Source organism: Myxine glutinosa, chromosome 8, assembly GCF_964187855.1.
Source record: "Myxine glutinosa chromosome 8, kmMyxGlut1.1, whole genome shotgun sequence".
Taxonomy (NCBI): Eukaryota; Metazoa; Chordata; class Myxini; order Myxiniformes; family Myxinidae; genus Myxine; species Myxine glutinosa.
In genome coordinates, this window is record NC_136268.1 from 63,178,828 (window position 1) to 63,191,462 (window position 12,635).

At 44.2% G+C, this 12,635-nt stretch overlaps 1 protein-coding gene across 4 annotated transcripts in view; it reads left to right on the top strand.

Annotated features, from left to right (window-relative positions):
- Positions 1–346: 346 nt before the first annotated feature.
- The window catches only part of CEP295 (centrosomal protein 295), a 115,018-nt gene continuing 102,729 nt past the window's right edge, over positions 347–12,635 (top strand). The window contains exons 1-2 of one of the 4 annotated variants that reach the window (XM_068124560.2): positions 347–456; positions 9,960–10,080. In XM_068124560.2, coding sequence (XP_067980661.2) covers positions 356–456; positions 9,960–10,080 — 222 coding nt within the window. In that variant the 5' untranslated portion in view covers positions 347–355. Of the gene's footprint in view, positions 457–9,956; positions 10,081–12,635 lie in introns of all 4 variants that reach the window. The other 3 variants (XM_078783333.1, XM_078783335.1, XM_078783334.1) reach the window with 3 other exon arrangements.

A 12,635-nucleotide genomic window follows, 5' to 3' on the forward strand; every position in this document is an offset into this window, starting at 1 on the left:
TTACATGGCTCTGTGACTGACTCTTAAATCTTGCCTCAACCGAGCCACAACTCATTCCTGGCAGTTTCCAATGACATAACTGCTATTTTCTAAACATGTGAAACTCTAAAAGACAAACCGTCCTCGCTGCTCCCTTTCCCCACCTCCACTCAGTGTAGGTGCGGTGGCTCAAATAGCCTCGTACAGTGTTTAACATCGCTGCCTTTCGTGGGAATGTATAGGCGCAGTCTTATTAAGCTTGGCTGTTGTCTCTCCTCAACCTGCATCGTTATCTGGAAATTTCGAATGATGTTTTCATTTCCTTTTGCAAGAAACACTGTATTTGTTTCGGTGTTGTTTTAAAAACGTACCTTACATGATTATGACGAACATTTTTTGTTCTGTGAAATCGGACCGTTTGGTGCCCGTGTTCACGCTGAGTTTATCTTCCGGTGTGCAAGATACGGTACGGACGAGGTTTGGTTTACTAATTCCTGATTTTAACGAAATCGCTTCCCTTTATGTGTAGTTCATACAGTTGTTTGTACAGCTATGGTCCAGCTATCTTATCATGTGTTTATATATAGTGTTCGGTGAATGTTACCATAATATTAATATAGTGTGTGTGTGTGTGTCAGTATTTGCGTGTGTGTGTGTGTGTAAGTATTTGTTTGTGTGTGCGTGTGTGTGTGTGTGTGCGTGTGCGTGTGTCAGTATTTGTTTGTGTGTGTGTCAGTATTTGTGTGTGTGTGTCAGTATTTGTTTGTGTGTGTGTCAGTATTTGTTTGTGTGTGTGTGTGTGTGTGTCAGTATTTGTTTGTGTGTGTGTGTGTGTGTGTGTGTGTGTGTGTGTGTGTGTGTGTGTGTGTCAGTATTTGTGTGTGTGTCAGTATTTGTGTGTGTGGCATTATTTGTGTGTGTGTGTGAGTATTTGTTTGTGTGTGTGTCGGTATTTGTTTGTGTGTGTGTCAGTATTTGTTTGTGTGTGTATGTGTATATGTTGCACTGTGTTGTACCTTCGCTGCATCGACCTGAGATGTGCTGCATGTTCATCAAACGAATGGTTGTACAGTCTGAGTAGTTAAAGCTTCTCACAAAGACACATTTGCCATGGGATTTCGAGAAAAATGGTCAGAGATCTCGCAGATGTACAGACGAGATGCATTTAAACCAATCTGGAGCAGAACCGTTTTGTATACCAATAATATATCGAAGCGGAAATAAATAATTGATATGAGATGTATGATTTGTCAAAGCCTCTGACAAGTCGAGCACAATCGGTACTGGAGGCTGTCGCCATCTATCCTATTCTGGTACTCTGCCTGAAGGCAAACTCAGTGTTGCCATAGCAACCCCATGGGAAAGGTTGCACTGGGTGGCAGCAGTATTCATGGCAGGAATTTGTTCAGGATGCCGGCGATGGCTCGATTACTCTTTGCATAGGACGTCGTGGGATCTTTGTGTCTAATTCACCATCTAATTCCACCAGAGGGAATGTCCAGTTTAATGTCCATCTGACGGACAGCATCTGACGGTCTTCCACCGACTCCTCTCTGGCCTTGCCCCGCCAGCTCTCTCTGGGCTCTGTCCCCCAAATATTCCTACAGGTCGCACAAGATCTGCCTGCAACCCTCTTATGGTTAAACTGCCAAAATCAAGACTCTCTGTCCACCTTCACTCCTTCATTCCTCTTTTCTCCCGCCTCTGGAACAAACTCCCTCACTCTCTTCAATCCCACTCCACCCTCCAGGTCTTTAAAACAGCTGTTCACCACCATCTCTTATCTTCCCCCATCCAAAACCTTGATCTTTTCTACCCCCGCTAATTTCACCCCAAATCCACCTTTTTGAAATACCAACTTCTTGCCTGGAAGTCCTTGGTGTCCTTGTGTTTTATAAATCTCCCACCCCCCCCCCCGCCCTTCCCATGCGCCCACCCCCCAAGCCCTCTCCCTCCCACACATCTCCCTGCTCTTAAATGTTGTGTTTGTGTGCTTCCCCTTCTCTCCCCATCTTGTCTTCCGCTCCCTCTTTTTATATATTTTGTTTGTCTGGTTGATTTGTTTGTGAAATAAATGTTAGCTCTTCCACGAGCCTCGATTCAGTATTCAAGAAAGAAAAAAAAAAAACACACACTGATTCACCTTGTCTGTGAAACACCGAGATGACAGTTTATAGCTGGGTCGGGATTCTAACCCAGGCAACAGCTAAGATGAAGTGTGCACACCTTTCGGCCATCCTGCCAGCCACTGTAACCATACTCAGATCAGAGTTCTGAGGGATGTCATTGAAGAGCTTTGCCTCTGTGCTCTGGTTGCGGATGTGGATCTGGATACGAGTTTTACTTTAAATTTCTTAAATGATTCTTCACCATTGAGAGATGGGGCCAAAAACTATATACTGTACTGTATTGCATATCTCGAAAGGTTGTGGACGAGTTATGACAAAACTAGGTGGATGAGTTGGTGAGGTGACAAGAACAAGCCAATTAGATTTTGGTTCAGGTCCGGATCCAGATTCAGCCTATCAGTTGCCTGGCGGAGGTACGTGCTCTATGGAGTGCCCTTCGAGTTCCTCTTGTGGCCCCTGAACCAAACAAAGAATATATTTATAACAGCCCTCACAGCTCCAATATAGCACCGCCATGGCACAAACCCTCTCCCAACATGATTAATTGTAAATATCATCATTTTAAGCTCACCCTGTACATTCACAAGCCTTGCCATATGTCCTTGCCATCGGTGTTCAGAAGCACTTAATACAGATACGCAGTCCATTCACCGGTAGAGATTCATCTGGGGTTTGTGTTGCAAATGCCCGTCCACTCGGGCCTTGCACTGACCCACATGGTCGGAATTTTGTTGTGCGAGTACGTGCTCATTCGGTGAGCTGCGAAAGTTTTTCAGGTCTTTTGTTGTGCAGAGGCACAGCCCTTTCTCTCAGGTACTTTTCCAAGTATTTTTGATTTATTCTTGGGCTTTTTGAGCCATTTTAAATAACAATCCTTATCTCAGACACGTTATATACAGTACTTTCTTTCTCCCCGAACACACAAGTTCCCTTGGGTTTCTATGTATGCACACCGAGCATTCTGGGGCAAATTATGTCATTTTGAAAATCGCATATTGACTTTATTTATTATTATTAATTTATTTTTTAGGAGCCTCTGACAGTTACTTTTGTCTTTGATAGATTCATGGTATTAGTGGTAACAGGAAGAAGAGCTGGTATTTATGAAGGAATAGTGGTTGAGTTTATTAAATGAATTTAATGAAATTAATGAATCGTGGTTGAGTTGAGTTTAGTAATTATTAATCCAAAGAAAGTAGTGAAAACTCTGATAATTAAATAATTCAAGAATCAAACAAATTTGTACTTTTGAATGTTGGCGATTTTCTTATGAATTAGAGGTAGCAAAGCAATCAAGCAATGCTGCTGTGCACTTCAAAGGAAGAGAAGTTTGTATTCTTATGATTTCAGAGTTTGTTCAACATAAAAAAAGAGGTTTGCAATTTGCGTCGAACATTGATTTGTAATAATTGGTTTTACTGTATCTTTAATGATGGAATATGGATTTAATGATGCAGAAAAATTAAGGTTGTAAAAGAAAAAATATAAAAATAAAAAATTGTAAAAATAAAATAAAAATTGTTAAAATTGTAAAATAAATAAAACAAGTATTCTGAGTATTGCGCTGCAATACATGTCCCCTACCAGCAGTCTGTCGTCCGGAAAACTGTTGGGGAAATTATCAATGGTTATTTACCCACAGGTTCTTCTTCTTCTTTCGAGTATCATCAGATGGCCAGCTCAGTGTCGTGTAGCCATGCCCTGGCTAATCTAATCCCATGCCCTACATGCCCTGTAGCCAATCTCTGGTCCTGCGTCGAAGAGGCCGGCTTCTGAAGGTGGTCTGTATAGGGGGCAGGTGGTAATTGTATGTTCGGCAGTCTGCTCAGGCTCGCTGCACTCGCACGTGGCGCTGTCTGCCAGGCCCCACATCTTCAGCGATGATTTGAAGCGGCCGACCCCCGTACGTAGATGGTTCAGCAAGGTCCATTGCAGGCATGGTAGATCTTCTCCTACGACACCACCTCCTGGATCCCAGATGTAGCGGTGGATGCGGGTGGGCCCGGCCGTTTCCCACATCTTCTTCCAAGATGCCGCCAGCCATGCGCTTCTAGACAGGTCCTCAGGGATAGAACTGAGCATCTCTTGTGCCGCCTTGTTGTAGGGATGGCGGTACTTGAGTCTGCTTGGAGGCGCCACTATCGTTGTGGTGTTGTGCAGGATGTGCCAGTCGTGTTTCTGGGCATTCCTTGTCAGGGCGAGGGTAGCAGCCTCCCGTCGGAGGCCGGCCGGGGGGATTCCCGCTAGGACTGGCAGGTGGAATGCCAGGGTGGGCTTCAAGCAACCAGCAATTTGAGGTTGTATACCAATACCCACAGGTTCTGAATCGTTCCCAATCGCTAATTACCTCAGGACGGGCTCACCTGTGATTCACACTCGGGACTTCGATTTATACACCTCACAGACAGGTCAGCAGAAGCACGAGAAAATAAGTTGTTGAGGAAGAACCTTTCGAGTCGCTAAATATCAGTAATTTATTATATTTTCAGGTTCACGATCAATGATCGATGTGTATACTAGGTGTGTTCAAGAAGTATGCGACCTTAATTTGTCGTGCGTAAACAAATGAAGCTAGGGAGGCATTGATTGGTGCACGTATGTAGGCGATCCTAATGCGCACGCGTGAATTTTTTCCCACCTGCAGAAGCTGTCATTCGACGGCAGACCGCCGATGAGTGAGGAAGTGTAAGTGAGCGCCGTCGGATTTTCGTTTTTGACAAAATGACGGAAAAACTTGAACAATGCTACTGCATCAAATTTTGTGTAAAGCTTGGCGATTCCCAAGTGGAAACGATCCGCAAGATTCAACAGGCCTTCGGGGACGAAGCAATGAGCACCACACAGATGAAGGAGTGGTACAACCGCTTCAAAGATGGCCGCACATCAGTGGAGAGTGAAGCACGTTCGGGTAGGCCCTCAACATCCCGAAATGAGATCGTCATTGACCAATTGAGGACCCTGGTGATGCAGGATCATCGAATCACGATCAGAGAACTTGCAGACGAGGTGGGCGTCAGCATTGGATCCGTTCATTCCATTATGAAGGAGGATTTGGGCTTCAGGAGAATCTCAGCGAAGTTCGTACCAAAGCTGCTAACGATTGAGCAGAAGCAACTCCGTTTGGAGATCGCACAGGACATGCTGGAGACTGTGAACAGCGATCCCAGCTTCCTCAACACAGTGATCGCTGGCGATGAGTCCTGGGTTTATGGGTACGACCCAGAAACCAAGTTGCAGTCATCACAATGGAAGCATCCAACATCCCCGAGGCCAAAAAAAGCAAGGCAGGTCCGCAGCAATGTCAAAGTCATGCTGACCGTCTTCTTCAACTCCAGTGGCGTGGTTCATCACGAGTACGCACCACACGGCACAACCATCACCAAGGAGTATTACCAAGAGGTTCTGCGTCGCATTCGTGACGCTGTGCGACGCAAACGGCCGGACCTGTGGGCAGCGGGCAAATGGCAGCTCCATCACGATAACGCACCCGCCCATTCTTCACATTTGATACAGAGTTTCTTGGCCAAACACAACACACCTGTGTGCTTCGTCAGGCTCCCTACTCTCCCGACATGGCTCCGTGTGACTTCTGGCTTTTCTCCAAGCTGAAAATGCCCCTGAAAGGGACCAGATTTCAGTCCAGAGAAGACCATGCGGAATGCGACGGACCAGCTGCGCGCCATCCCAAAAGAGGCGTTCCAGCGCTGCTTCCGACAGTGGCAGAACCGTTGGGAGAAGTGTGTGGCAGCCCAAGGGGACTACTTTGAAGGAGATTAGTGTAAGTTTGTTGTATCTGGATACGAGTATTTTTTATGAACAAAGGTCGGATACTTTTTGAACACACCTCATATATATGTTGCTCGGCTTAGCTCCGCCCCTCCCGAAAGCACGCGCTGTGTCACGCTTTTGACGTTTACAGACGAGGCTGAGGGCGCGCGGTGCGGCTTGAGGAAAACTCCAGAATAAACAAGAGATATCCATTTTAAAAAAATATTTTTTTTCGTTTAATTAACGATATTTGCCAAACCACGTGCCCTATCGCAAATTCCAAAAGGACATTTTAGTAGACTGACATGCTGAACAGATCTGTGACGTTTCCCCTCGATTGGATCACAAATGAGGGAGAGGCTCGGTTTTAAAGGTTCATGCTTAAGAACGTCATAACTCTGAAACCATGTGACACATGACGTCATGCTTGCTGACTTTTTTGTTCATCATGGGTATGCGATTCTGCCTGCAAAGTTTGGCCTCGATCTGTTCAGCCGTTGCAGAGAAAAAGTGGTTTTCGTGTTTTCACGAAAAACAATATGGCGGCCGAACCACGTGACCTGTGACATGATAAATACCATTAAAATATTCTGCAGACCGAGTCCCTCCTATGGTGAAAATTTGATCTCAATCGGTCCTATTATTGCAGAGAAATTGTTTTTTAAAGGAAATTAAAACTTAAAATGGCACTGAGTTAAGGATCATCAAAATTATCAGAATTCCCAAAGATCAAAGTGCCCTAACTTTGTCAAAAATGATCGAAACGTCGTGAAGTTCGAACTCGATCTGTAACTTATCATGAGGAAACCATGTGCCAAGTTTGACATCATTAGCATAAAGAGTTTAGAAAAAAAGTCCGGAAAACTGTTCTTTGCGTGACGGACTGACGGACTGACTGACTGACTGACAGTCGGACAGACTGACTGACGGACAGAGGGACGGCGTGCAAACCTATAGTCCCTTCCGGTGTACACCGGTAGGGGACTAATAAAAAAATATATAAAATCCAACTCATTTCACATATTCATAAATTGAATAAGCCATTTATGAATAGGTGGAATGAGTTGGCTGAATTTGACAAATGCCATGAGCATATCACTCGACCAACGTTGAAAGCGTTGAATGATACACACTTGCATCGAGTCGTGGGTGTCAATTGGAGGATTTATAAATGCAGCATGTGTCGAGATTTCGGAGCTTGAAGTAAGAATAGCCAGACATTTTGGTCTAATAATGAGTTCCTTTACAAGGAACTTCAATCCAAGAGCAGACCATTAGGCCCAACAAGCCTGCACAATGGTTGCCAACCTATGGCTGTTTGTCTGTGCTCTATCCTTTTAAAATGGTGTGTAAAGCAAAGAAGCAGCACACACCATTTTTAGTCTTTAGCATGACTTGGCTACGGTTTGAACCATCGACTTCTCAGGCTCAGAGCGGATGCTCCGACCATTTCACCATTGATGAGTCTGGGTATGTCATGTCATGCTCATTTTTCTTATCACGGGGTTGGGAAGTATGCAGCCAAAATTATTTAATGAATGACAAGTAAAGGGCATAATGCCAATGTTAGTATTGTCAATCAAATCTGGATATCCGAACAAAATGGGGCCAAGAGTATTGTTACGTTTGTGGTGGGTAGGAGATGGAATACCTTAGTAAAGTCAGGAATGTATGGTTCAGAATGGACCGTATGCCGTGAAGAAGAAGAATCTCTGTATTAAGTAGGCCGACTGTGTGGATAAGAGCATTTGCATGTTGCCATAAGGAGGGTGGTTTGTGCTAGTTAAATAGGGCTTATGGTTAATAATCCCCAATGTGTAACGCCTCCTGTAATTTTCCCTCTGTTCTTATAAAATTCACTCACCCAGCCATGCAATCGGCTCAGAGCCACAACCACACCGACAAGCCTGACAGAAACTCAACACATTTGCCGATCGGCAAGGGAACCTCGCTCCCGAACATTCTCGATGGGCATCAAGAAAGGCCATGAGGCCCCGCCCAAAGGGAACGATTGGTCATAGCCATGGACTGAATTGGTGGGGCATGGGGATTGGTTCGAGTGTGACGTCAGCGAGAAGAGAAGAGGGGAGGGTGCGTTTCCCCCTCTCTCGGTCTCTCTCTCTCTCTCTCTTTCTCTCTCTCTCTCTCTCTCTCTCTCTCTCTCTCTCTCTCTCTCTCTCTCTCTCTCTCTCTCTCTCTCTCTCTCTCTCTCTCGCTCTCGCTCTCGCTCTCGCTCTCTCTCTCTTGGTTCTGTGTTTTTTGGTGAGCGGATGCCTGGTCTTTTGGCTCTTGGTCTTTTTGGGTTGCTCGGCTGCAGCTGTTTCTGGTTCGGGGCGCTGGTGCTGAGAAAGAGCGGTGTTAGCCTTAGTGGCCTGTGAGAAGAAGGTGGGAGCGACAGTATATGGGGCTCTTGGCACCTCACGTACGTGGCGCTGTGGAGAGGGACTCAGTGCCATTGTTGGAGTGGTTCCCACGTGAGCGGCTTTGGGCCACCTTGAACTGCCATTTCTTTCAACAACCTCTTGGAGAGAGCTAAAAGCCGGCACTATAATAATAAAAGCCATTATTTATTTTTACTTTTGTTTTCCCCTTGTCTATATGAGTCTGAGTGGAGACGTCTCACAGTAGGATTATAGATTTACCTCACCATTCATTTTATTTCCACGATTATTTTCATTAAATCCTTTCTTTTTGCATTTCATTCTTGTATTATGGTGTGTGTGTGTGTGTGTGTGTGTGTGTGTGTGTGTGTGTGTGTGTGTGTGTGTGTGTGTGTGTGTGTGTGTGTGTGTGTGTGTGTGTGTGTTGTCTTGTCCCGACGCAAATTGCATTTGTGTTTGTGGGTCGAGTAATAAAAACCCCGTGTCGGCTGGCCATACGATCAGATAAGGCTTCGGGCCTTTCCCGCAGCGAAAAGATAATCCCGTCAAGTTTGAAATATTCCTCGGAATTGAAGCTCGTTTCGGTCATCCATCACCCAGGGGTCTTAACTCCGGGGACACGATAGTATTTTGAGATGCATGGCGTTGCATGTCATCTGGAGAAGCTTCTGAAATCAACCTGAAGTACACTTGGTCCTCGGTTAACGGCGTGGTTACATTCTTGAAAATCGCCATGTGAAGTGAAACGACATTAAATTAGTCAATTTATGTCATACAAAATAAATTTATCTCTATGATGTAATAATGAGTTATGGGTAAATAATCACGACGTTCGTTGAAGCCTTGGTATGTAATTATTATAGACGTTATAATGAAACAACGTTAACCAGGACAACGCTAAAGATTTATGATATTCGTGGTAACTAGAAAGGTACTCAGTAGAGAGCATACCTCCGCCTGATTGGCCATATCACTCAATGGTGACAAATCACTTAAAAACTTCTACTAGCTGGATCCGCAACCGGAACTTCACCGAAATTGAATCTATTCTTCCTTGTCACACACACAACCTGTCCAACAAGTTTCATCGAAATCCATCCATAACATTTTGATATATCCCGCTATGTATCGTTTTTGGCCCCATCTCCGAATGGTGAAGAAGCACTTTAAAACTTCTACTAGCCGGATCCGAATCCGGATCTTCAACAAAATCTAATCATTTCGTCCTTGTCACATACGCTACATCTCTGCCAAACTTCGTCCGAATCCGTCCACAACTTTTTGAGATATTTTGTTCACAAACGGACAGACAGGGGTGAAAACATAACCTCCATCCACCTTTGGTGGCGGAGGTAACAAGGACATTGTAATGATTTCTACTCCATTTGGTTGCAATTTATTTATTTTTTCCTCAATATTGTCGGTGCTTTTACCTCTCAAGTAGTTTGCATTAAGAATTCTACAATTTCTAGTTTATGTTGAATACATTTTATAATTGCATCTTGCAAAATCGTTTGTCCAAATAGCGGATAATTGAGGATGAGGATAATTTTGAGCATACTGTATCATGGATTGAAAATAAATAAATCGTCAAGACTGCAGTTCAGGTTATTTGTAAAATTTGTTTATTTAGAATTGCCATGTGTACCACTCATCTTTATCCACCTTTTTTTTTTTTTTTTTTGCTTTTGTGTGTGAGAAGCTGTATGCAGGTTGGATATCATGATATGGCACCTGCAGGCAACTTGAGGCTGAGCCCAAATGAAGAGGTGTTGATTGCACAAGAGGAGAAGGATAGGAGGAAAAGGCTACGAATACATTTGGTAAAATGCTGCATTAGTACAATATCGATTTTAGATGTTCTGACAACTGAACTAATAGCTTTAGAGTTGATAATCTGATATATATATATATATATACAGACTTGGCATTTAATATGGAATTTTTTTTTTTTCTTGACGGGTTTACTTTCTGAACTCAGTATATCAATCTGGTGAGTTTCTTTTACCCTTCGGTGATGTCTTTGTTGAAAGAACCATGTCACTGATTGTCTTTTGCAGCAAGAAGTCAATAACAGGATTATATCACAGGTGGCGTGACAAAATGTAAGGACAGGTACATTTGATGATTGGCTTCACAGTCGGGTATACAAGGGTTGTTGCGTTCTGAATTAGTGGAAAACAACTGCTGCACGTCTACAAAAGTTATTGCCGCTTCCTCTGGAGATGGTCCGTCAACTTGACAATGCTGTTTGTCATGTAGTGGTGGCTTTACGAAATTCTGGCATGAAACAGCGTGCTATTGCTCGGCAGTATGGCATCACTCAAGGTCAGGTGTCAAATATCCTGAAACGAAATGCTCAGAGGGGTGTCCCTACTCCAATACCGAGGCCAGGACGTCCACGCCGAACCACAAGGAGAGATGATCGCCAGCTGCACCGGTTAGTCTGCAATGGCCGTACCAAGTCAGCTAATCGGCTTAGGGCTGAGTGGCAGCAACTGACAAATGTGCCTGTATCCAGAAGGGTAGTCAACCAACGACTGGTTCAAGGAGGCTTTCGTGCCAGGCGTCCCCTGAGAAAGCCACGCCTGACCAGACAACACAGCCAGCGCCGATTGCAGTGGGCCAGAGAGCACCGTCAATGGCAGCCAGGACACTGGAATCACGTGACCTTCAGTGACGAGTCTAGATTTCTGGTCTATCGTCAAGATGGCCGCACCCGAGTGCACAGACAAGTGCATGAAGCCCACAACGAAGATTGTATAGTGCCAAGAATCCAAGCTGGAGGTGGTGGGGTGACCGTTTGGGCTGCTTTTCATGCAGGGGGCAAAACTGACCTGGTTGTTCTGAATGGAAACCTGAACCAGTTCAAGTGTACAGGGTCATTCTGGAAGAAACATTGCTTCCATTTGTTCGTGCAGCCTTTCGAGGAAACTTTGTCTTCCAAGATGACAATGCATGGCCTCATCGTGCTCGCATGATCCAACACTTTCTTGCTGACCGTGGTGTAGAGCATATGGAGTGGCCTGCCATGTCCCCGGATATGAATCCGATAGAGAACTTGTGGGCAGAATTAATGCGTCAAATCGACAACTTGGACCAGCAGCCTACCTCTGTGCATGAATTGCAGCAGACTATTGTCACTGCATGGCAAGCGATTCCTGTCCAAACCTTGGCAAATCTCGTGAACAGCATGCCTCGACGTGTACGTGCTCTCCTGAATGCTCGTGGGGGTTACACGAAGTACTGAACTGTAATTTTACTGTCCGTAATCCCAGTCATAATTTAGCTTTTGTTTTTTTTTGAAATTATTTTTGGCTAATGTGCAAAATAAAGAGATACTTCTGGAAAACGTACAGAAGTTTAACACAGTACTGTCCGTGAATTGAGTTCGATATCAGTTCACATCACTTTCAAGGATCAATTTATTTGCTTTGAAATGTCAAATGTGGTTTTTGTTTCTTTTAAAGGTCAAATGAACAAAATCTAGAATAATTTCAACATAATTCCAATGAACTTTTGGTTCTAAGTCATCTTGAAAAGTAAGTTCACCCCCACAAAAAAAATATTCCATATTAAATGCCAAGTCTGTATATATTGTTGCGGATCTCAACGTCGGCCCCTTTTCCCCTTACCAAGGGGGATTAGTCCCCTTGTCTGCGACTGACCGACATGAGTCCTGAAGCTGCCCAGCTCCCTCCCGAGAGGCAGGTGAGCAACCTCGTTCGAGACCGCGGACAAGATGTTATTTGCCAAGCGGATTAGCAGCCGCGGCTCGATCCATTAACAATACTACACCCGATCCTGAAACGTTGGCCAAATCGTGCCACAGGTGTTCAATGTGGAAACCTCTAAAGCAGGGGTCGGCAACCTTTTTGACATGAAGTGCCAGTTTGAAATGTTCTTGTTAATTCGTGTGCCATATCAACATTAAGTTTAACATTAAGTTTCATTATGACACCACATCAAAAAAATATTTCCAACAGACATGGTGTTTTATTCCATCCATATAAGCTACATGCATAGCAACAACATTTTAAAGAAACATTTATCTCTCATAATCAGGACATTGTAATGATCATTTTATCATTGTAAAATTTGTCCCCAATGAGGTTACAAATTACATGCACGGACCCCATTTCAAAACACTGCTTTCAGTAACTCATTTACAAAGTATTGCATTGGGAACAAATGTCAAAAAGGAAGAATAAAGTGTATCAAACAGAAATACCAGTACTATACAAGAATGCTGTCATCCTCATGAAAACATCCACATAGGAGTTGGAAAAAACCAGATGGACAAACAGCTACATATGCAAACACATGTGTACTACAAATAAACAGATGCCTACCAGTCAGTGTGATCCCTGGCCCTGCT